Here is a 23299-nt window from a genome sequence, read left to right on the forward strand (position 1 = left end):
GCAGCGCAGTAGCCTTATCATACAAGGCGCACACAGGTGAAATCCACATGAAGTCCATTTCATCATGAGTTCTCTGTGGGTGAGTCTCAGCTTATGAGGCTCTCCCACAGCATAAGGTCAACAAGCATTGGCATATGCAATAGGTCTCGCTTTTGGGACCTTCTAAGTATTTAGTTATGCACCAAAATATCCTTGGTGCAACAACATCAACTGTTGCGTGGTTAAACACTTATAAGGTCTCAAAGGCGAGATCTATTGGCTATGCCAATGCTTGTTATTTTTTGTTCTTGGGGGAAACCGGGCTAGTCAAGGGTGAGTGGCACGGAGGTGAGGAGTGAATGCCAGGAGGGACAAGGGTGACAGTCAGGCCATGGGGGTGAAGGGTGAGTGCGTGCCAGGGAGATGAGACGTAAGATTCAGGAGGGTCAAGGGTGAGTGCCAGGGTGAGTGTAGAGAAGGGGAAGTATGAGTGCCAGAGGTGAGGGGTAGCTGCCAGGCCAGGCGGGTGAAGGGCTAGTGCCAAAGAGATGAAGGTTGAGTGCCATGGAGGTGAGATGTAAGAGTCAGGAAGGTGAGTGCCAGGGAGGGGAAGGGTGAGTGCAAGGGGTAGCTGCCAGGCCAGGGGGATGAGGAGCTAGTGCCATGGAGGTGAAGGGTGAGTGCCAAGGAGGCGAGTAGTGAATGCCAGGAGGGACATGGGTGAGTGTCGGGAGGTGAAGGATATGTGTCAGGGAGGTGAAGGATATGTGTCAGGGAGGTGAAGGATATGTGTCAGGGAGGTGAAGGATATGTGCCAGGGAGGTGAAGGATATGTGCCAGGGAGGTGAAGGATATGTGCCAGGGAGGTGAAGCATGAGTACCAGGAGGGTCGAGGTTGAGTGTTAGGGAGGTGACAATTGAGTGTCACGGAGAGTCAATGCTGAGTGCCTGAGAGGAAGAAGGGTGAGTGCCAGGTGAGTGACTGCCAGGCCTGAGGGGTAAAGGGTGAGTGCCAGGGAGGTGAAGGGTGACATACTGCAAAAAGTAGTGAGCTGGGGTCTAGAAGGAGGTGCGGAGATCATCACCGTGTGTGCCAGGCTGGGACGTGCCAGGCCAGACTTGGGTGGATGCAAGAACCTCTGAAAGGTGGGTGCCAAGTCACTCGTAACCTTAGTACAGAAGTGGGGTGCGCAGGAGAGAGTAACATCTTCAAACAAGAAACTATTCAAAATCGTGAAAACTCCACTTTATGGTCTTGCAACCTTATGTGGAAAATAATTAGCAAATTAATGGGCTTCCGTAGCAGACTTGCAGCTAGTTATAGCAACTTATTGAGAAAGTGTGCATTGCAAATAAGCCAAAGCGAACACAATTTGAATTAGTAATGGTAAGATTCGCAATGAACTAGCAACAAGTTGAAAAAGCACCCCAGAACTGAACCGGGGATACAGAATAATAAGTGGTGGAATCAGAATTTTTAAAAGTTAATTTTTCATAATACTTTGTTTTTTTAAACAACTCTTTTGAACACACTGGCGTATAGTGCCATGCGCTATACTGTCACAAAACAGTAATACTAAAAGCATCTCATAATAAAGAAACACAAACATCGAGTTTGTGGAAAGAGAAAGCACGTTGTAAGTCAAACGGGCGCAGCAAAGCATTAACACAACAACAAAACAAGATCACTTAGCAGAAGTGCTCATTCTACATATAACAAGCCCAGGAGAGGGAAATAAAAAATTAAAACGTGAGTGGTGCGCACGAAAGTGGCGGCTGCGAGACGCGCTCTGTGGTGAGGGGGAGGGGCGAGTAAGACAGAGGCAGAAACAGACGGAGAAAAGACAGATGGCAACTGCGTTCACACGCACATGCACGCAGGCTTGAGGCCAGCGGCTGGCAGCACTTTAAAAATCCCCTTACTAAAAGTCGAGCAACAGCACAAGCACTGTTCTAGGCTCGACCTAAAAATTAGGTGTTCAAAAAGTGAAAAATCCAGGCGGCTCAGATTGTCACAACCACCTTCTTACGTCCATCTTCACCTAAGGAAAGACTGAAACGGAGATGTCGATAACACATAGGTAAAGCCTCTAAAAAATTTAACAAGAGCTATTTCATTGAAAAGAAGCAGCCGCGATTGCCCCGGGCAGCTTTAAAAGTGAATACTATTTCAAAAGACAAGGGAACCCAAAGGGCAATTGGTCAGGGACCTTGGGTATATAAGTTTTCTAAAAACAACTGATGAATGTCACCCCCTCGTCAGGGCACTTTGATCACTGTGATGATTGTCCATTATAAATTCTTTCAGTGTGTCCGGTTGTGATACAATGATCCACAAGAGGTGCGTTGGGGGTCCTGCAGCGTATCCTGCTGCGATGCTGACAGATCCTGATGTGGGCTTTTTGTGTGGTCTGCCCGACATATTATGTTACAGGGTCAAAAGATTGCGTATATAACATCACAGGTGTTACAGTTAGTAGAGTTTTTTCACTCGCATGGCTCCCTCGTGGTTATAAACAGGGCCAGCCTTTCAATATCAATTGACAAGCACAAATCACCTCTCCAGTCACGTATATTCTTAACTGTCTCTTGGCTTCCTTGTGCTCTAATTTTAACTGCAACACAGCCTTCTGTGCACTTGTTTGCTTCCTGTCAATATGAAGTATTCACTAAACAACTGGTATTTCACTATGTATAGCTCAACCAAATGCCACTAGTAACCGTATGTTTCTCCCCCCCCTTTCCCCTAACCTATATCTTATTTACACAATATTTGAAAGTACACTGCCATTATTTAATGTCTTGAGCTAAATGTATACAGGCATGCATAATTATATGTCCTGATATGATTATTGTGAAGTTTCTTGTGCAATGGTGTTTGTACGCTATCTAAGTCCGCTGTAATTTTATGCCACGCAGACACGTTTTCTCTTTCCTGAACTTTCCCTATATTTTTCCGTCATTGTTTGTTTCTCTTTCCTTTACGACAGGAGGACACTGGATGTGTCCCACTTGAATTTTTATGTGTATCTGTTGATATATGCATATCTGTTATTAAATGCTGTCCGGCTGGACAAAGAATATAATACCTATTTAGTCTATATTTATTGTATTTTAGTATTCCTTTCTGTCTAGGGACCACTGTTTTCAGAAAGCTTTAAAAGTGAAAGCGCGCATGGCGCGAAGGAAAGCATGTTGTGCCTGCAGAAGGAGAAAGGCATTAAATAAAATAGTGCTTCCAGACTAAAGAAGACGTACCATGTAACAGAAGTAAAATGGCCAGTTCTCATGGGAGATTACAAATAGAGTCAAGGTGGTACCAAAGAGGTAGTAACGAGCCTATGTGTGAACCAGAAGGCAGCATTTACGAAGGACAAAGACACAAGCCCATGACAAATATGGGTGGAGATTGGGCGGGGCTTCCAGTGCATACTTCAATACAGCATGCGGCGCAGAGCAAGCAGCGCATGCGTGCTGCTGCTGCTGGGCTCGATCTAAAAACACTGAGTAATCTATTAACATCGCAGAAAGAATCATGCAAGCTTTGTTGAAACGATCTGGGGTCGAACAAACCTCGACTACTATCTGCATATAAGCGGCCATCAATAGTAAAAGAGCTGGAGACTAGAAGATCTCTAGGGAAATATATTGAATATCCAAATACTATGAAACATATAGACATAGAATATCACTAGATATACATATAGGACCTAGATATATAGGTGTATCTTCATGGAGAAGGAAGAGCATAGGAGTATGCTTATGCCTCCACAATAGAGGGATAAATTACATGTGAGTGACAGAAAAGAATGGTACACAGTACTGACATGGTAACAGCCATGGAGCATTACAGTACACAGAAAAAACAAACTCAATGCCACCAAGGAATGAAGGAAGGTGCATGGAAACCACCATAAAACAAGGTAGCATAAAAAGAGGAAAGGGTCCAACCAAAGGGAACCCCATAGCACAATGTAATGCTCAACCTCAAGTGCAGGAGTACCTGACCTAAAAAGCTGCGAATAAAAGCATCCACAGATGACGGAAGAATGAAGGAGGAAGCACAAGGCGGAGTTCATAGCAACCAAATAGGTAAGTAAAATGCGAGAAAGTGCCCTCTTTCTGAATGGTTGCCCCCACTTTTCCTGCTAAACAGGTACCAGGGCCTCTGTACTTTCACTAAAACTGCATTGAAACCCAAACCCAATTGGCATCTCTGGCCACAGGTCAGCCCCTGGTAAATGGTACCACAGGTACCCAGGGCACTGTGACCAGGGAAGGCATCAAAGGGCTGCAGCAGTTATTGTAACTCCCCTAGAGGTCCTGTACCTTTACACTCACACGCTGTCTTTGCAGACTGCGTGTCTTGGTTCAGAACAAAGTGAAGAGTCGACATGGCACACATCCTTGTGTGCCATGCCTACAACCCACTGCCCTGGCATAGATCAGTCACCCCTCTAGCTGGGTGCCCTATACCAGTGGTGAGGGTACAGGTGCATGAGCCTCAAATGCAGGAGTACCTGACCTCAAAAGCTGCGAATAAAAGCAGCCACAGATGACGGAAGAATGAAGGAGGAAGCACAAGGCGGAGTTCATAGCAACCAAATAGGTAAGTAAAATGTGAGAAAGTGACCTCTTTCTGAATGGTTGCCCCCACTTTTCCTGCTAAACTGGTACCAGGGCCTCTGTTCTTTCACTAAAACTGCATTGAAACCCAAACCCAATTGGCATCTCTGGCCATAGGTCAGCCCGTGGTAAATGGTACCACAGGTACCCAGGGCACTGTGACCAGGAAAGGCCTTGAAGGGCTGCAGCACTTATTGTAACACCACTAGAGGTCCTGTACCTTTACACTCACACGCTGCCTTTGCAGACTGAGTGTCTTGGTTCAGAACAACGTGAAGAGTCAACATGGCACACATCACTGTGTGCCATGCATACAACCCACTGCCCTGGCATAGATCAGTCACCCCTCTAGCTGGGTGCCCTATACCAGTGGTGAGGGTACAGGTGCATGAGCCGTGTAGCCCTACAGTGTCTAACTCAATTCTTAGACATTGCAAGTGCAGTGCTGCCATTAAGAGTATATGGTGCCTGGAGTTTGTCATTAAGAAATCCACAGCACCATATTGGCTTCACTGAAAATTGAGAAGTTTGGTATCAAACTTCTCAGCACATTAAACCCACACTGATGCCAGTGTGGGATTTAATGAAAACAACCAACACTAGATGGAAGACTTATGCAAAGAATGTTATCTACAGCTCACATGCCTAGAACAATGTTTTCGAAATGCCTCAGTCCTCTTGGACTCCCTATCCGGTGGAGTGATAGCAAATGAAATGGGGATCATCTTGCTGGTTGAAGATTGAACTGCCAAGCTCTCTGTAGTAGGATGCTTAGAGAGAAAATCAGGAATGCCAGGAGGCAGTTGGATGCTTGTCCATCTGCCTATTCACTGGTGGGCAGAAAAAGGGTGTTGAGCAATTGTCAATGAAGGCATCCCTGGGGCCTCATTAAATGGGAGCAAGAGCTTAGATGAGGGTGGCCTAGGCTGAAAATGTTTCCATGAAGAAGTTTATTTTGGTCTCGATTAAAGACTGCTGCGAATCCAGGAACTCAGCAGCCCATCGCACCACTACTGCAAGTGATGCACTTTTCAGCTGGTGGTCCAAGTGTCGAGTATAACCCTGTATCAGGGAAGGTGCCACGCCAACCGGTGACCTCTTGCAAGCCAGTGTAAAAGTGGTCATCTGTATAGTGAAGGGGGAGAAAACCACCCCAGCCTTTATCATCTCCCTCTTGGGAAGTAACTTGTTCAGAGTCAAAAAGATAATGGAGATTTGATGGTAACTCCGATCCGGTAGAGCCACTGGTTCTGAATGATGCGGTATGATGACCGGGTGCGCTTTTGTAATCTTGTCGTGCGATTTTGTTCCAGATCTGGCTGAAGAGGGTGTAAGATTTTGGCATTCATACAGAATCTTCTGGTGCAAGTATCGTCACTATAAGAGTCTATGAGGATGGGCCCAGAGAAGGTCTTATGGCCGGGGTGGGCGTTTGTACTGGAGTCAGTACAGAGTCCAGAGTGGGTTCCAGGGGTTTCCCATGGTGGGTAGGACCGATCAGCTGGCAGTAACCAGATTGGAGGCCCCTGTGGTCCTTTGGTGCTAGAGGGAGCTAGAATTGTGTCAAATTTGCAGCATGGCCTCCAGGAAGGCTTAAATTTGCTGCAGGATTGCTAATGACCTGGAAAACTCTGGGCACAATGGAATCAGTTGGGTGGATGGCTCTGTGACCGTGGACCTAGAGGGAGACTAAAAACATGGTTATGCCCTTGCACCTTTTCTTCGGTTACACAGTGAAGGGATGGAGTAGAGTCCCACTGTAAATATCTTGGGAACAAGATAGAGTTTGCGTCCGCGACTTATAGTGGGAGTTACGCAAAGGAAGAAACATCTTAGGTTTGCCGATACTTGCAGATTTGCTTCTTGGTCCATACAGGCTCTGGTTGCATTTGTCGTATGACTGAGTGCACATACCAAACAAACACCTTGTAGGTATCCATGACTGACATCTGCTTTCTACAGTCACAATGTGGTTTGAAACCTTGTTTAAGGACAGCACATTGTTCTCTATCACACAGGGTTAAACTTGTAGTCACAGGAAGGCCAACAAAATTCAGAGTGGTGCTCTGGGTTTTATCATAAAGAGCAGGGGAAAAAATGAGCAGGCAGGGTTGGGGCTTACATGTAGATTCACTGACACTTCTGTGGCAGTAGGGAGTCACAGCAAAGCTGCACAGTACCACCTAGCAGCACACAAGAGCACAGCTGATGGATTCTACAGATACAGTCTGACACCCTGGAAGAGCTAAAGGTGATTAATCTGCAATTAGATGTATCCCATCAGAACTGGTACTGTGATAAATCACATGCACCTGTTACAAGTGGAATCTATTGAGTAGTTTGTCTGTAAAGAGGCTACTATAGCATTTCCTGTGAAGATCTTTATAACCGGTTTCCGTAGACGAGTTTTGAAAGCTCAAAAAGGCAGACAAACAGTTTGCAGTTAAAATGCAGGTATATATACACATGTTGCTAATCCTCAATCTGAGACCAAGTCCCGTGACTGGCTAAACCCACATAATAGAGGGGGGGTCTTTTGTAATGGATCTTTAAAATGTCTGCCTACATAAGTCCTTTTATGACCACAAGAGAACTTACTTTCTGTATGCTCTGTGACAATCTATAGAAGTTGCTATTGCATCAGAGTTTGTTCCCCCCCGAGTTAAAGAGATTGTTCAAGCATTTGCTATGCAGTCAGTGCATGTGCCACATGGGGAAAGCAGGATACACCTTCATTCCAACAATTTACAGTTCTCCATTTCAGAGACTGAGATGTCTGGCAAAGATACATATTACTTTAAGAAGGAGAGAGACAGTAGGTGAAAAATGTCATGGCTTCTGTATTTTGACAATCTATGGGAAAACCGTTTTTCAGATGGTGGACTTTTCTGGCCCTTCAACTGGACTGTTCCCTTTGAAGCAGGATTTGCACAACTGGTCTTTGACTAGAATTGCATCGACAGCAAATGAAAAAAAAAGGAAAGTGGCTGTAGTAGAATTACTAGTGGCTATGATCAGCTCAATGACTCCATACATCACTATTTTCTTCAGTTCTGGCATTTTTGATCGATTGTTGCTAGCAAGTCTAGCTACGAATGGTTGTGCATTTCAAATGTTTGACTACAAGCTTGGACTTTGAGTAACTGTTGAACAAGTTACTTACCGTCGGTAACGCTTTTTCAGGTAGATACAATATCTGCCTGTGGATTCCTCACCTTGTGAATATCCCCTTGCGTCAGCAACATTCAAAAATTATTTTTGTAGCTTCGCGCCGACGTGGATCCGGACGTCACAGAGGCACGGCACCGCACGCGACTCCGCTGACGTCACCAACGCCTATAATAGGCCCACGCCGGCGTGATGACATCAGTTCCGCCCTTTTTTCCGTGCCTTCGAGGCACACGGACGGACCAATGACAGTAGATATATACACAGTATACGCAGTACAAATATCAAAGAAGCACACACACAGTGTGAAGCAAATGCAACAAAACATTTGAAATAAACAAATAAATAATAGAAACTCTGGTATAGAAGAGTGGACAACGGGGAAGCGGGAGGGTCAGTGAGGAATCCACAGGCAGATATTGTATCTACCAGAAAAAGCATTACCGAAGGTAAGTAACTTGTTCTTCTGATAGATACATCTGCCGTGTGGATTCCTCACCTTGTGAATAGAGTCCCACAGCAGTCCCCACTCCCGGAGGAGGGTGTCCACTCTTCTATACCAGGAAATCCTGGAGGACAGAGCGTGCAAAGTGACCGTCCCTCCTCACCTCGGAATCCAAGCAGTAATGCTTCGCGAAAGTGTGGAAGGAAGACCAAGTTGCCGCTCTACATATATCCTCTACAGGCACACCTCTAGCCAATGCAGAGGTAGAAGACTTAGCTCTAGTAGAATGAGCCCTTATACCCACTGGAGGTTCCTTACCGTCCAAAGAGTAGCAGATCTTAATACAAAGGACGATCCATCTTGACAAAGTCCTCTTATGAACCGCTCTTCCTTTCTTGCAGCCAGCAAAGCCAATGAAAAGCTGGTCATCCACTCGACAGTCTTTAGTTCTGTCCAGGTAAAAAGACACCGCCCTCTTGGGGTCCAGACGGTGCAATCTCTCCTCCTCCTTGGAAGGGTGTGGGGGAGGATAAAAGGTAGGAAGGGTAATGGATTGACCAAGGTGGAAAGGAGTCACCAGCTTTGGCAGAAAAGCAGCCCTGGTCCTAAGAACCATTCGATCAGCATGAATGGACAAGAAAGGGGGCTTGTGACTAAGAGCTTGAAGCTCACTTACCCTCCTTGCCGAGGTTATAGCAACGAGGAATACCGTTTTGAGAGTAAGAAGCCTCATAGGACATTTGTGAAGAGGCTCAAAAGGAGCACCCATCAAAAAAGTCAATACAAGATTTAAGTCCCACTGAGGCACAATAAAAGGGGTAGGAGGGAACCTATTTGTAAGGCCCTTCAAAAACCTTAAAACCACAGGAGATTTAAAAAATGAAGGCTGGTCAGGCAAACAGATAAAGGCCGACAGCGCTGAAAGATAACCCCCTCACTGTGGCAACAGCAAGCCCCTGTCGCGCCAGAGAAAGGGCAAACTGGAGAACATCAGATAAATGGGCTCTCAAAGGGTCAATAGATTTCTCCCCACACCAAGTAACAAATTTTGACCACCTATAAGAATAGATGGATTTAGTGGAGTCACGCCTGGCTGACAAAATGACATCCACTACATCAGGCGAGAGAGAAAAAGAACTCAGATTGCCCCGTTCAATCTCCAGGCATGAAGGTGTAAGGTCTGGAGGTGGGGGTGTAGAACCTGCCCCTCCATCTGGGAGAGGAGATCTGCCCTGTGAGGGAGACGGAGCGGCGGGTGAGAGGAGAGGTGGAGAAGGTCTGAGTACCACACCCTTCTTGGCCAATCCGGGGCGATCAATATTACCTGGGCCCGGTCTTGGCGAATTTTCCTCAGAACCCGAGGAATCAAAGGTATGGGAGGAAACGCGTAAAGGAGTTGTGAGCTCCAACTCAACTGAAACGCGTCCCCCAAGGCTCCTTGCATCGGATACTGGAGACTGCAGAATGATAGGCAGTGAGCGTTCTCGTGAGTGGCAAACAGGTCCACCCGAGGAGTCCCCCACGTCCGAAAGACATGACGAACCACCTCTGGGTGAAGCCTCCACTCGTGGTCGGCCGAGAACTGCCGACTGAGACTGTCCGCTCGCACGTTCTGAACTCCGGCCAGATGATTTGCCATCAGACAAATCTGGTGGTCCTGAACCCAGGACCAGAGACGCAGAGCCTCTCTGCAGAGACACTGCGACCCCACTCCTCCCTGCTTGTTGATATACCACATCGCGGTCGTGTTGTCCGTCAGGACCTGAACCGACCGACCACGAAGGGAAGGGAGGAAGGCCTTGAGCGCCAGACGTATTGCCCGTAATTCCAGAAGGTTGATGTGAAGCAACCTTTCCTCTGGAGACCAAAGACCCTTGACCTCCAGGTCCCCCAGATGAGCACCCCACCCGAGAGTGGATGCATCCGTAATTACTGTGGCCACCGATGGAGGAAGCTGAAAAGGCTTTCCCTGCGACAGATTGCCTTCCACGCTCCACCAAGTCAGATCCGCTGCAGTTTCTCTGGAGATCCTCACAGACTCCCTGAGATCTCCGTTGTGCTGATACCACTGCCTGCGGAGGCACCACTGGAGTGCCCTCATATGCCAGCGTGCATGGCTGACCAATAGAATGCAAGAAGCCATCAGACCAAGCGGGCGAAGAACCTTCAGGACTGGAACAACCGCTCCATTGCAGAACAAAGGAATCATTTCCTGAATGTCGTGAATCCTTTGAGGTGGAGGGAATGCACGACAAACCGTAGTGTCCAGTACCGCACCTATGAACAGGTTGCGCTGGGAGGGCACCAGGTGAGACTTGGGTACGTTTATCGAAAAACCCAACTTGTGCAACAACTGAGTTGTCTCCTGCAGATGATGGAGCACCTTCTCCGGCGACACAGCTTTGATCAGCCAGTCGTCCAGATACGGGAATACAGGTATCCCCGACCTCCTGAGATGAGCTGCCACCACTGCCATCACCTTGGTGAAGACTCGAGGCGCAGTAGTAAGGCCAAACGGAAGGACCGCAAACTGGTAGTGTTGCGACCCAACCGTAAAACGGAGATACTTTCTGTGCGACTTCAAGATGGGAATATGAAAATACGCATCTTGCAAGTCGATTGACACCATCCAGTCTTCTGCCAGCAGCGCTTGAAGAACCTGTGCAAGAGTGAGCATCTTGAACTTTTCCTGTTTCAGGTAAAGGTTCAAGATCCTGGGATCCAGAATTGGCCGAAGTCTGCCATCCTTCTTGGGGATCAGGAAATACCGGGAGAAGCACCCCTGACCCCTTTCCTGCTCTGGAACCACCTCTATCGCACCTTTTCGAAACAGTGCCAGGACTTCTTCCTGCAAGAGAAGCAGATGGTCCTCCAAACAATAACCCCGGCAAGGAGGGTAATTTGGGGGAAATTCCCGAAAGGGAAGAGCATACCCATTCTCTACAAGATTGAGAACCCAAAGATCCGATGTAATTAATTCCCAATCTTGTAGAAAATGGGTAAGCCGGCCCCCCACTGGGCCCACATGATCCGGAATGGCGGATCTAGGGCTGCTTTGCTGCATTGGCAGGGGGTTGGGAAGGAGAGGAAGAGGAGGAGGAGGAGGAAGCCTGACGGCCTCTAGGACGGGCTCTTTGCCTGCCTCTGTATGACTTGTACAGCGTATTTTGCTGTTGCTGTGGCTGCTGCTGAGATGGTCTGTAGGAACGAAAGGAAGATCTGCCAAACCCTCTGAAGCGCCTTCCAGTAGTACCCCTGGACTGAAGGCCTAAAGATTTCGCAGTGGCCCTACTATCCTTAAAACGCTCCAAGGCAGCATCAGCTTTCTTTCCAAACAATCCTGAACCATCAAAAGGTAAATCCATCAAAACAGAATGAACATCTGTAGAGAACTCCGATGTTTTAAGCCATGCGGCCCTCCTAGTGGCTACTGAAGATCCCATGACCCTTGCCACCGAATCAGCAGTGTCCAGTCCACTCTGAATCACCTGTCTCGCAGCCGCCTGAGTGTCCGATATCACCTCCTGAAAATCCTTTCTGTCATCCTCAGGGATTTTCGGAATCAATTGCTTGACAGAATCCATCAAGGCATGGATATACCTTCCCATCAGACACGTTGCGTTGGTCGACTTTAACGCCATACTGGCTGAGGAGAAAACCTTTTTGGCAGTTTGATCCTGCTTTCTGGATTCTTTATCCCCAGGAACCTGTGGAAAAGCACCAGCAGACCTCTTCGAGCAGGCAGCCTGCACAACCAAACTCTCAGCCAGGGGATGTGTTGATAAAAATTCAGGGTGACCAGGTGCAACTCTGTATCTCCTCGCCACTGTTCTAGAAACTGCAGGAGCAGACAAAGGCTTCTTCCAAACCTCATAGATGGGTTCAGACAACGCATCATTAAATGGCAACATCGGTTCAATAATAGATGAGGGTGAATGAAGAACCTCAGTCAAAAGATTTGGCTTATAATCAGTAGTTGGCAGAGTAATGTTCAACAAACTTGCCGCCTTTCTGATGACAGTGTGATAAGGTACCACATCCTTTGAAGGTACACTTGATACTGAAGTTAAATCCCATTCAGGAGATAGTTCAAGTCCACTGGCTTCACCTAGATCCTCAAAAGGATCTTCAGATTCTTCTAACTCCCCTTCCTCCATTTCAGTATAACGATATCGATCTTCCTCCAGAAGTCTCTGGGCTTCTCTCCGAGTTCTTTCCTTCACAATAGAAGTCGATGGATTCGGAATCGACTCCGACGGGGTCGGGGCCGGCGTCGAACCCGAAGTCGGATGAGGTCGTTTTATACGAGGTCGAACAGAATCCTGCTTCGGAGTCGTAGGTATCGGCGTCGATGGAACCGGCGTCGACGGAGTCGGCGTCGTACGCTTCGGTGTCGACGACACCGGAGGTGTCGGAAAATGCCAATGCGGTGGTAGAGCCGGCATAAAAGGCATGAAGGGCGCAGGAGCATAAGCCTGGGGAACACCCAAGTTGAAAGCCATAGGACCCGTGGGACCAACAGGTGCACCAGACGGGTACATCGCCCTGGAATAAACACCAAACATGGCGTTCAGGGATTGTGAAGGGTCCTGACCTGGAGCCGGAAATTCTGGATACGGTCCTCCGGGCTGCTCCCGAGGAGGTGGAGTCTATACGACGTCGATCTCTTCATCGAGCCCGGGAACCGGGGTCGACGAACCTGCAGGCACCGGAACTTCGACTTCACCAGCCCCCTGCTCCTCACCTTCATCCTCCTGACCAGAAGGATTGGACGGATCCGGAGAATGGACCTGCTTCGGTGACTCGGGCGAATTCGGATGTGAAGCCTCACCAACAGAGTCATGATCCTCCGACGCCGAAATCTCCACTTCTTTACTAAGAAGCTTGACCTGCGACTTCGGCCTCGAACCAGAGTCCTTTTCGGAGTGATGACGTGACTCATGACTCCTCTTCTTGTGTTTTTTCCTCGAAGACCTTGATACACGAGCTGAGGACGACTCCGATCGCGACTTCGATCGAGACCTCGACCTCAAACGTCGAGATCGAGACTTCGAAGTCTTCTTAACCTTTTTATTCTTTAGTTTTGCCATGAGGAGTTTCGTCTCCCTCTCTCGTAGGGCCTTTGGGGTCATTTTCTTACAGCAAGGGCAATCCTCGGCGTCATGGTCGGAACTCAGGCACCAGACGCAGCATTCATGTGGGTCGGTAATAGACATTGTCTTGCCACATTCACCACAAGCCTTAAAACCAGTCTTCTTCGACATCTCGAAGAAAACAGAGATAGATACAGTAATAATAGAATAATAGCAACAAAGTTACTATGAAGCTACAGTACGATCCCAGAAAACCGTTAGCGTCGACGACGCGGAAAAAAGGGAACTGATGTCATCACGCCGGCGTGGGCCTATTATAGGCGTCGGTGACGTCAGCGGAGTCGCGTGCGGTGCCTCTGTGACGTCCGGATCCACGTCGGCACGAAGCTACAAAAAGAATTTTCGAATGTTGCTGACGCAAGGGGATATTCACAAGGTGAGGAATCCACACGGCAGATGTATCTATCAGAAAATCATTTTCCGATATGCATCAGCTTAATGAGTTCACTTCACAGTTTTAGCTTCTATGCACAAGCTGCTCTTTGTTGTCCTTTCTTACTCTTTAAAGCAGTACATGGGTTTATGGCATATCTGAATTTCTACATTGTTTTCCTTCAAAAACATAAGAAATGACTTAATTTTTATGTCATATGAAGATTCCTTTTTATATCAGGTGCACCGCACTAATAGATCTACAAAATGGATGCTGTTGTGGAAGACAAGTCTCTAATGATGGTCTGTCCAAGGTGATCATCAAGATTTGATGTTCTGTCCACCTTGAAAAGGGCAGCAATGCTGCTGCAGGCATTCAAACAACCCAGTTCCCTGGGTGCTTACTCAGTTGGTTCTCCAGACATTTTTGTAGGTTTCTCCTAGAACTCTGACATTGCAAACAATGCAGGAGGACATTTAATAAAGAAGAGATCATATGACATAAGTTGTATTTTTTTATTAGCAGGCTGCATTTCTGACAATCTGATAACAGTCTCTTTTCTGAAGAAAATCATTTTGCCCTCCTGGTGTCCTTAAGTGCCCCTAGGATCTGAATGGTGTGTGTCAGAATGACTGCTCTTCAAGCAGTTAACATGTAAGTCTTGTCTGTTCATTACTGATACTGTCTGAAACCCTGTTGTACTCTCTTAAAAGCTGGCCATCAGGAGCAAGTTGTCCAGACAAGGATAATTGAAAATCCCTTTCCTTCCTGAACGTGACTACAACTGTCATGCAGTTGAAGAACATTTTCAAGTCAATTTCAGGTCAAATGTAAGCACTTGGAATTGGAAGATTTAGTGTTGCACTACAAGTTGTAGATGTTTGATCTGTTTATGAGCAACCAGCACGGAGAATTAAGCATCTTGGGGCGCTATGGAGCAGATTCAATCACTTTAACAGAGTGTAATTTTTTTTTAACTCTATTCGCAATTCCATAACAGGTATGTACTTCTTGTTCGTCTCTTTTTGATGACCTCGCAGTACCTCAAGAATATGCCCTGTAACTTACCTGCTACTCTCAACACAGTTTGCATACTCATCTTCTGTGCTCTTTCAAGTAATGTGCCTTTACATGGTTTACTGTTGGAAAAAGAGCAGTAATGAGTCACAACAGTGATGTTTTGAAACTCATACGTGTGTAATCATATATATATGGCCGACTGAGTAGCAGCTAATAAACCAACGATTTTTCTACTAACCTGGGTCTGTGCTCCATGTGTCTCTTCGGGAGAAGAGAGCGCCTGCGTCTTTGCTTGCGAAGTGGAGTGGCGGTAATATATATATATATATATATATATATATATATATATATATATATATATATATATATATATATATATATATATATATATCCTCTTCCTAAGCAGGTAATGAGGGTGGAGTAGGGAAAGGCACTATTTGGAGGCCTGCGTGGATCGAATTTGGAACACTTAACCTGCTGTGTTCAATGTCTGTTGACCTCTTCCCCTTGAAGTTATTTGATGAAACCGACCTTGAGCAGGAGTATATATGGATGGCGTTTGAAGGTTAGCTGGTAGTAGCGCTGATGGAACCCGATGGTGTCATCTGCATTTAGTATGCTAGTAAAGGAGCCGAAAGAAATCCAAAAACCTAAGGAAGTCAACTGCTTTCTGCATCTGCATCTGCATGCATGTCATGCACTGTCGTCTCTGTGCTATGTGAACAGTGAATCTTTGAAGGTAATACTCAATAATTATAGCTGTGCACTGGGTCTCACGCCAGGAAGCCCATGTCAAGAACAGTGTCATGGAGAAAGCATGGCAGTATCAGTACGCCTACCAATCTTTATTCACAGACCTTTCCTTTTACTACGACTTCAAGAACATATTGCTAGTCTTTGCTTGGTACTGATTTGGCAAATCTCTTAACTGAATCCTAGAAACATGGATCATATCCTTCTGAAGAAGCTGACCACTTTTGCACATTGCCGCACTGTTCCTCAAATCAGTCCCTAACTGCCTTTATTTTGCTTTTCTCCATGTCCACTGTAGGAGAGGTCGAGAAAATATTATGATCTCTGTTTGACCCTCCACTAATATAAATTGGGTGAAGTGTCCCCTCACATGAAAAGGATCTTGCACTGGTGGGTTTCATTAGCAGGACAAGGTATTGTTTTTATACGGACACAATTTTAGAGATAGCCATCACTGTACCTAGCAGTGCTGGTCTGAGTGATAGGAGAAGCATCAGAATCATTCTGTCAAGAGTTTTAAATGTTATTGAGCGTTATTGTTTCCCTCACCAACACATCATTGAAAATTAATGTTTAGTCTATTGGAGACATCTTGGATGGGGAATCTGGAGAAGACACTGGAAGAACAGTCCACCTCAGAGTTTAGAATTTATGAACTTTAGCAACTAGGTGTTTTTGATATATTACTTTTCTGCAGAGTGTAGAAATCATGTCAACTTGGAGGCGCCCCCTGCTGGACTACTGAAGCTAAATCTGGTGCTTCATGCCTTGGAACATACATTAAAATGTCCGGTAGCTGGTCCTTCAAAGTGCCTCTTGGTTAAAAACATAAAAGTTATTTTACTGAAAGTGAAAATGGACAATAGTGTGTGCTGTAAAATCTATGACCTTGACATGAGGTTTTTGGGCACAATCCTCGATATTGTGAGCTTTGTCTAAGACAAAAGTGTGCAAGATGTGGATATCAGACTCCCTGTATTTTAAGGCTGACAAATGGCATGCAAAAGTTATTTTTTCAAGATCCATCTTGACTAGCATGACATCAAATCCTTCCAGGATGATCATCAATACAGGAATGCCGCTCATGAAGCAATCTATCCTCTTTTTTCAATTTTTGATTTAATCCCCCTAATGGTGGGGGGTCAGTACAGTGGTGAAAGCAGAAGTTCTCTAACTTCTGCTGTGGAGCCACAGCAGCAGGTTCTGAGGATAGTGTGGATTGTTCCTCCCCCCTCAAATAGATGACTTCAAAACATTTTCTCTAACAAAGAATATTCTTAGACTATTTGATAAGTAGTGTACAAAGGATACAAACTGGCTTGTAGGTCTTTTCTGAACATCATCCCATTATAGTTAAAGGCACTTCACATACAATGAAAGTATTTGACCAGCAAAATCAGTCTGATCTCAATACCCTAAAAACACAACTGAAATACTAAACAGCAACCTAATTCTGACTGGAAAACACAATCCTAAAGTTGCGAAGGACAGAGGCCAATGTTCAAAGATACTCTCAGAGAGCAGAAATAAAGTGTTAGAACTGTCCAGGGTGTGCGTTCCAGTTTAGCGGGGTCAGCCTGCAGCCTTAAAGTCACAAAACGGTTATTCTTCAATGCATTTATGTAGACTCTGATTGTCTTAAACAAGTGGAAACCGCAAAAAGTCCCAAAAAAGAAAAAGGTATTGAAGTTGGTCACTGCAAAAGAATTCAATAAAGCATAAGAGAAACAGGTTTAGATCCACACAAATGGAAAGAAGAGGGAAGCTGAAGCCTGGCAGAATATGGGGGCATCCACATCAACAACCTTACTTTTTAGAATAAAATACTATAAACTGGCTTGCCACCAAGGCACTCCAACATTCTGGATGCAGTATGACTTGCCTATTGCGAAAGGAGGCTAGACAAGGCATGGTGCATACCTCCAAGGAGAGGACATAATTTAGGACTATTCTGCCTTCAACAGTGTAATACTAAGCAGGCTAACTGGTGAAGTAATCCAACCTAAATCAGATGCTGGTGTGTTCAGTGGAAAGAAAGTTCAGGTAAAGCATCTTAGAAACATAACTTTCCATATTACGACCTACCTGTCACTGTACAGTTTTAAGAGATGGAAGCACACATCTCGAAGTGGTCTCTCCTCACGCTCTTCCACAAATTCTTCTTCCATGCTTATCCCAGAATCTTCTAAATAGGGAGGTAATGGACTGCAGGCATACTTTTCTCCTTCTAGAGGGTCCTGTTGAAAAAACACGAGGTGCAGACATTTCAGAATTTTACTTGTACAAACCTATTATGACATACAAGGCCTGATTTTACTAAAATCAAATTGAAAGAATAACGCATATAAACATACAACATTGCTATAAACCAGCCGCCATATTTAAAAGAACAATGGCAGAACTAAAAGGGAAATGAAACTACCATTTGGCCCCCAAACGCCAATCAAATACAAAGAATCTTTTTTTATTGAAGTTCCAGTAGATTTCTCATCTGTGAAATATGTCTAAGATGAACCTGGAAAACATTTCACCAATTGGCACATGGTGATGCTAAAGCAGCAACTACATGGGCATTGCCAGATGCGATACCAGCTGCTACCAATAACTTTGGTGTATCCAACCTTTCCCACACATTCATAGCAATGACAAACATTTTGAGATTATACTTTTAGAAAAATCACTGCCAAACAATCAGAGATGGGAGGAAAGAGGGAAAGATTAATTGACAGGAAAATAGAAATATACATTAGAAAAAGACTACTAAACGTGAGTTAGCTGGTAAGTCTAATGGAGACTTCTGCCTTCATATTTATCTTTTGAAATATTCTCTTAGCAATAGTCCAAAGCAGGGGTCAGGTCCGAGGTGTAGGAGAGTGGGGTCTGCAATCCTATGGTCACTCCAGATTTTTGCTTTTTGCTTCACTGGTTTACGACTTTCCCTGGCTGTGGGCCTGCTAATCGGACCCACAGCCTAGCTATTCTCTCTCTAAATTGACAACCATGTACTTTAGTTGCATTTACCAATTGGTACTGGGCCACCTTATCAGTCCCTGTACAGTATACCTTAGGTATCCAGGGCATAGGTGTACCCAGGGCCTACCAGGGGCTGCAGCATGTATTATGCCACCCCTGGCTGGCCATCTAAAACTCACACAACTGGCTGCACGACAGCTGGGGCAAGGTGGTGTAAACACCCTTTGCTGTAGATATAGTATACCTATATCTAACCCTAAAATGGACACATATATTCCTATCAGTCACTCCTATGGAAGGCCTTATCAATCCTGAAGGCAGAGTGCTTGGAATTATGTGAGATGGTGCTCTGGCATGAGCTGAGCCCGTTTGCAGCTTGCGGAACCAAGTCCTAATAGCTGTTCCATGATAACGCTATACCATATACTCTTAAGTGCATTATCAACCTTGCGGTTAAATGCTAACTCTGGTATAACATTATCAAAACATGTCGAGTAAGGTGTCATACGAATTGGAATACTACCCCCTCGCCAATTCTGGCGACGGGGGTAGCATTCCACCCTTCTAGAGGGGCACGACATGTATGTAACTGTGAACCCCGGTTAAAGTTAACTCGAGCCTTGGCATCACAAAATGGATGCTGCCACCACAGACACAAGTCTGACCTCCTGCTGCTGGGAGTCCTTCCTGCGAAGGCGGCTTGGACAAAGGGTTTCCTGCCTTGGGAGGTGCTAGCACCACCCCAGACAGGATTTTGTGTATTGGGGAGGATAGGCCTGAAAGGAATGAGACATGCCTGGGGCACACAAGGTGCCCTGTGCATACACCTGTTCAAACCAGTTGCTGGGGCACTCCAGCTCCAGCTCTGGCGGGAAACCGGACAAAGGATACGGGGTGTAACCCCCCCCCCCTTCCTGGTCCCACCCAGGGGAGGGACCTAGTCAGTAGTGCAGCCCCCTTTAGCAGGATAAAGGTAGGAGCTGGTCCCATTCCAAATTAGATTAATCCTGAACTACTCTACAAGAAGAAACTCTGGACTTCGACGTTCTGCTCCACAGAAGACTGAATAAATCTCCCTTGTGGGCAAGGAGTGTCCACCCTGCAACTGCAGGCACCATCAAGCGTCCAGCGGCTTCCCTTTGTCGTCTTCCTTCCAGGATCCAGACTTCAGAGCCCGACGAGACCCGGATTCCCAGACCTCTCCGACCTCAACCTACATCTGCAGCACAGCTGAGATCCGTGGGTGCGACGAGACACGTGGGACCGGCCATCTTGAAAGAAACTGCACTTCGCTTCCAGCACGACTCCCGAGGTAAACTCGACCAAGTGCTTTGGGGACTGAGAAGCCCCAGCCCCGAGCAGCCCCTGCACCGAAGATCAGCTCTCCAGCATCCACGAGATCTGCGTGGGGCCCTTCTGCTTGTTTGCTGCTCGACGCGTTGTCTGGTCACTTGCCGGCTGGCTAGTGGCCTCCTAGACGACGAACCTTTGAATCTTTGCTGCTGGTCTGGTTGCTCCAGACTGGCCCTTGCTCCCGTCCAAAAGAGGGGCACCCCGGACTCTCCTAGTCCGCACCAGACGTCTTTTCTCTTCACCGCGTGGGTTGCCTTTGCCAAAGCCTGTTGACTCCAAGTCCGGATCCGACACCGCCGACAGCGAGAGCCTGCGTGGGACAGCTCGTGCCTCCATCCTGGTCGTCGAAGACACCTCCTGGTCCACGTGGCTGCAGAGTCAAGCGTCCACTCTTCACCTGATCGCGACGACAGCACCTGGTTCCTTCCTGGTTCCACACCGGTCACTGGCTAGTGACTTTGAACACTGTCCCCTCTGCTTTCAGGTCCTCTTCTTCACCGATCCACCCTTGGATCGCACCGGACATCTTCCTCCTGGTCGCCTGCAGCATCTTTTCTTTCAGGCTCCATTGACTTCAACGTGAGAACCCGACACACTTTGGCACCTATGCACCCGCAGCCCATGGGTGAGGTAACAAGAGCATTTCGGTGCTCAAGGGTAGTCTAACTGTCCTAGTGTCCAATTCCACAGTCGTTGTTGTCCTAACTAGTCAGGATTGTCCTTACTTACCTTTTACTTGAACTGTACTGTCCATAGACGTTGTTACGCATCTCGCGTGTGAGTTCACACTCTGCACACGCGTTCCGTGGGCCTCCTATTACTTACCTGAAGTTAGTGTAGCGTGGTCCCATCGATCCTACAGCCTCTGGACAACTCCATTCCTTTTATCGACTCTCACATTCCACTTACTTAGTATATGGTTTGTCGTGCCCCTAGGGCACCATTGTAATTTTGTGCAACTTGTCGTATTTTTCGTAAGAGATTGTCATGTGCTTAGCCCTCTGACCTCATAAAGAGTTCAGAGGTGTTGTTATTAATAAATATACTGTTTATTTTCATAACAACCTGTGTGGTGTCCTTTCATCTGGTATTCAAGGGGTTATATTGTGGTAAAACAGCTGGCTTCACATGCCAAAAGAGTTTAGCCTAAGACTGCTTTGTCCATGCTACCATTAGGATAGCTGGTCTATAAGGTTGACTTACAACCAATCACCATAAGGGTTGTTTGGACTGATACAAGGTGATCACTAGAACTAGTGAGCATCATATATCAGGCCAACTTCTCACACGAGGAACACTGCAAATAGCAACCAATAGCTCTATAACAAGGACTACTGAACAGCATTTCCTAAACCAGCATAGTCCTAGAGAGTTGTATGGTAAAAAATGAATTGTAATAAGGCCTACGTTTCTGCTGACTGTGTCAGAGATTAATACCATTGTGGGGTCCCAATTGCCTCAGTTTCCATCTGTCATTTATACTCAAGGAATGCACAATACAATTCAGTGACTGATTGACTGGCTAGTACTCTAAAGGTGGCCATTTTCACAGTAAGTCCTGAGCCCAGTTGTTTGGTGACAGATGTTCTGGCTTCTCATTAGGTATGATGAGCATGGTAGCTTTCAGTGTCGTGGTCTGATCCTGTGCATTTGCACCTGGGTGTCTGTTCATCATAGATCATCATGTGGTATATTTCCTTTGGCAGCTTATGCAACTGGTTTGGGGCTCTCATGGGATTTTCTTTACCCACAATGGTGGAACTGGTCTGCCTCTGCAGGGTCTTGTGGAAGGGGTGCATGGTCATCAGTCTTGCCCTCTCATTTGCCTCCACATCTGGTATTGTCCTTTCATTCTTCCCTTGCCTTCTCTGGATTCGGACCTGCTCATGCCGTGAGGTACATCTGCTAGGCTAGGCTACCTTTGGGCATCTGTTGAGTTAGTCCACAATGTTGGTTGGGCACTGTGTTTGCCATGTTCTTCACTGGCTTCTTCCCCTCTCCTTCCCTAAACCCCCCAAGCTCACTACTGGGATTGAGGCTTGTGGTATAAGTGCCTCATAGTCCTGGCTTAGTGTCACAAGTGTACTGCATTAGTGACTTATGTCTGGCTGTATGGGCATCATGGGTGTCTTCTATGATGTGGTGGGCCTTGAGGGTCACACCCTGGTGGGAGTTCTCGTCCCTCAGGTCTTGCGCTAGTCTTGGAGGTCTTGACTTAGGCTCTGTGCTATTCTCCGGGCTGTGGGGCGTCAGGTGCAGGGGTCTCTTTTAGGGTCGGATCGTCTTACCAGCTCCTGGTTGCGGTTGGGGACCTTCCAGATTTAGGCTGCAGGCGTTGGCTGGAGGCAGGTCAGGGATCTTGGGGAGACCTCCTCGTGGTGATGGGCCACTTAAACTTGGGCCATGGGCAACGGGTGCAGACTTGCATATTTCGCCGGAGCTGGAGTCTGTGGGTGAACAAATCCGGTGTTCACAGGAGACTAAGTCTTTTATTTGGAAGGCAGGGCAGGTCCTCTGGGTTCTTGAGGTTGCTGGCTGCAGGACACACCAGTTTCACCTCTGCAGGTTCGAGGTGGGGACAGGCCAATAGGGCTGGGGCCAAGTCAGTGGACGTCCTCCTCTTTTTAGCTTCGGCACAGCTTTTTGGTCCTTTTCTTGTAGTAGTTTCCTGTCTGAGGGGACAAGGTTCGGGGTGCCCCCTAAATACTATATTTAGGGGTGTTTCAGGTAAGTAAAGGTTGGGACCAATGGGTGCCTTCCTTGGGGTGGGTACACCCCCTATTATGCCATCCTCCAGTGGGAGGGGGGCATAAGCCTCACTCTGCTTGGCTGGGTCCCCCCCCATCTGCAAGATGGTGCGGACTGCGAGTTGGGCTTCACCTCGCTTCCCCCACCTGAGGGGCAGCGTCAGCAACCTCTGAAAGGCCTAGAGTGAAGCCGGCGACCTTCGAAGGCCTCGGCTCCTCGAGCCGAGCTGGCGTCGGTGACCTCCGAAAAGGTCCCGATCGTCCGAGTCGACCCGGCGACCTCCGAAAAGGCCTCGAACGCTTTGAGTCGGACCAGCGTAGACTTTCCCGGAGGTGAAAACCTGCGGGAGAGTACAGCGAAGCAGTGTCGTGCACCAGCTCCAGCAATGCCGCAGGGAGCCTCGGAAGGCTGTGCGGCGCAATATGGAAGGGCTAAATGTCGTGGGATGCCCCTCCGGGCTGTGTCCCGACGTTGCGGCGACTCTGGTGTCGGAGTCAGGGCACTCGGTTGGAGCCGAGGGTAAACCCGCCGGCGGTGTCCCAACCCGAGTCCCTAACCCCCTATGGGGCCTGGAGGCGCGCCAGGGTTGGGGGGGGGGGGGGCAAATGCTTACCTGTGGCGACTCTAGGGCACTCAGTTGGAGTCAAGGGTAAACCCGCCGACTGTGTCCCAACCGGAGTCCCTACACTACCCTACACCCCCCCCCCC

General features: G+C 47.2%; 1 protein-coding gene across 1 annotated transcript in view; it reads right to left on the reverse strand.

The window, feature by feature from the left end:
• NUP98 (nucleoporin 98 and 96 precursor) overlaps positions 1-23299 on the reverse strand; it is an 853605-nt gene that overhangs the window by 170780 nt on the left and 659526 nt on the right. The window contains 1 exon segment of the mRNA XM_078658655.1: positions 17603-17754. Coding sequence (XP_078514781.1) covers positions 17603-17754 — 152 coding nt within the window.

Source organism: Lissotriton helveticus, chromosome 8, assembly GCF_964261635.1.
Source record: "Lissotriton helveticus chromosome 8, aLisHel1.1, whole genome shotgun sequence".
In the NCBI taxonomy this organism is placed as follows: Eukaryota; Metazoa; Chordata; class Amphibia; order Caudata; family Salamandridae; genus Lissotriton; species Lissotriton helveticus.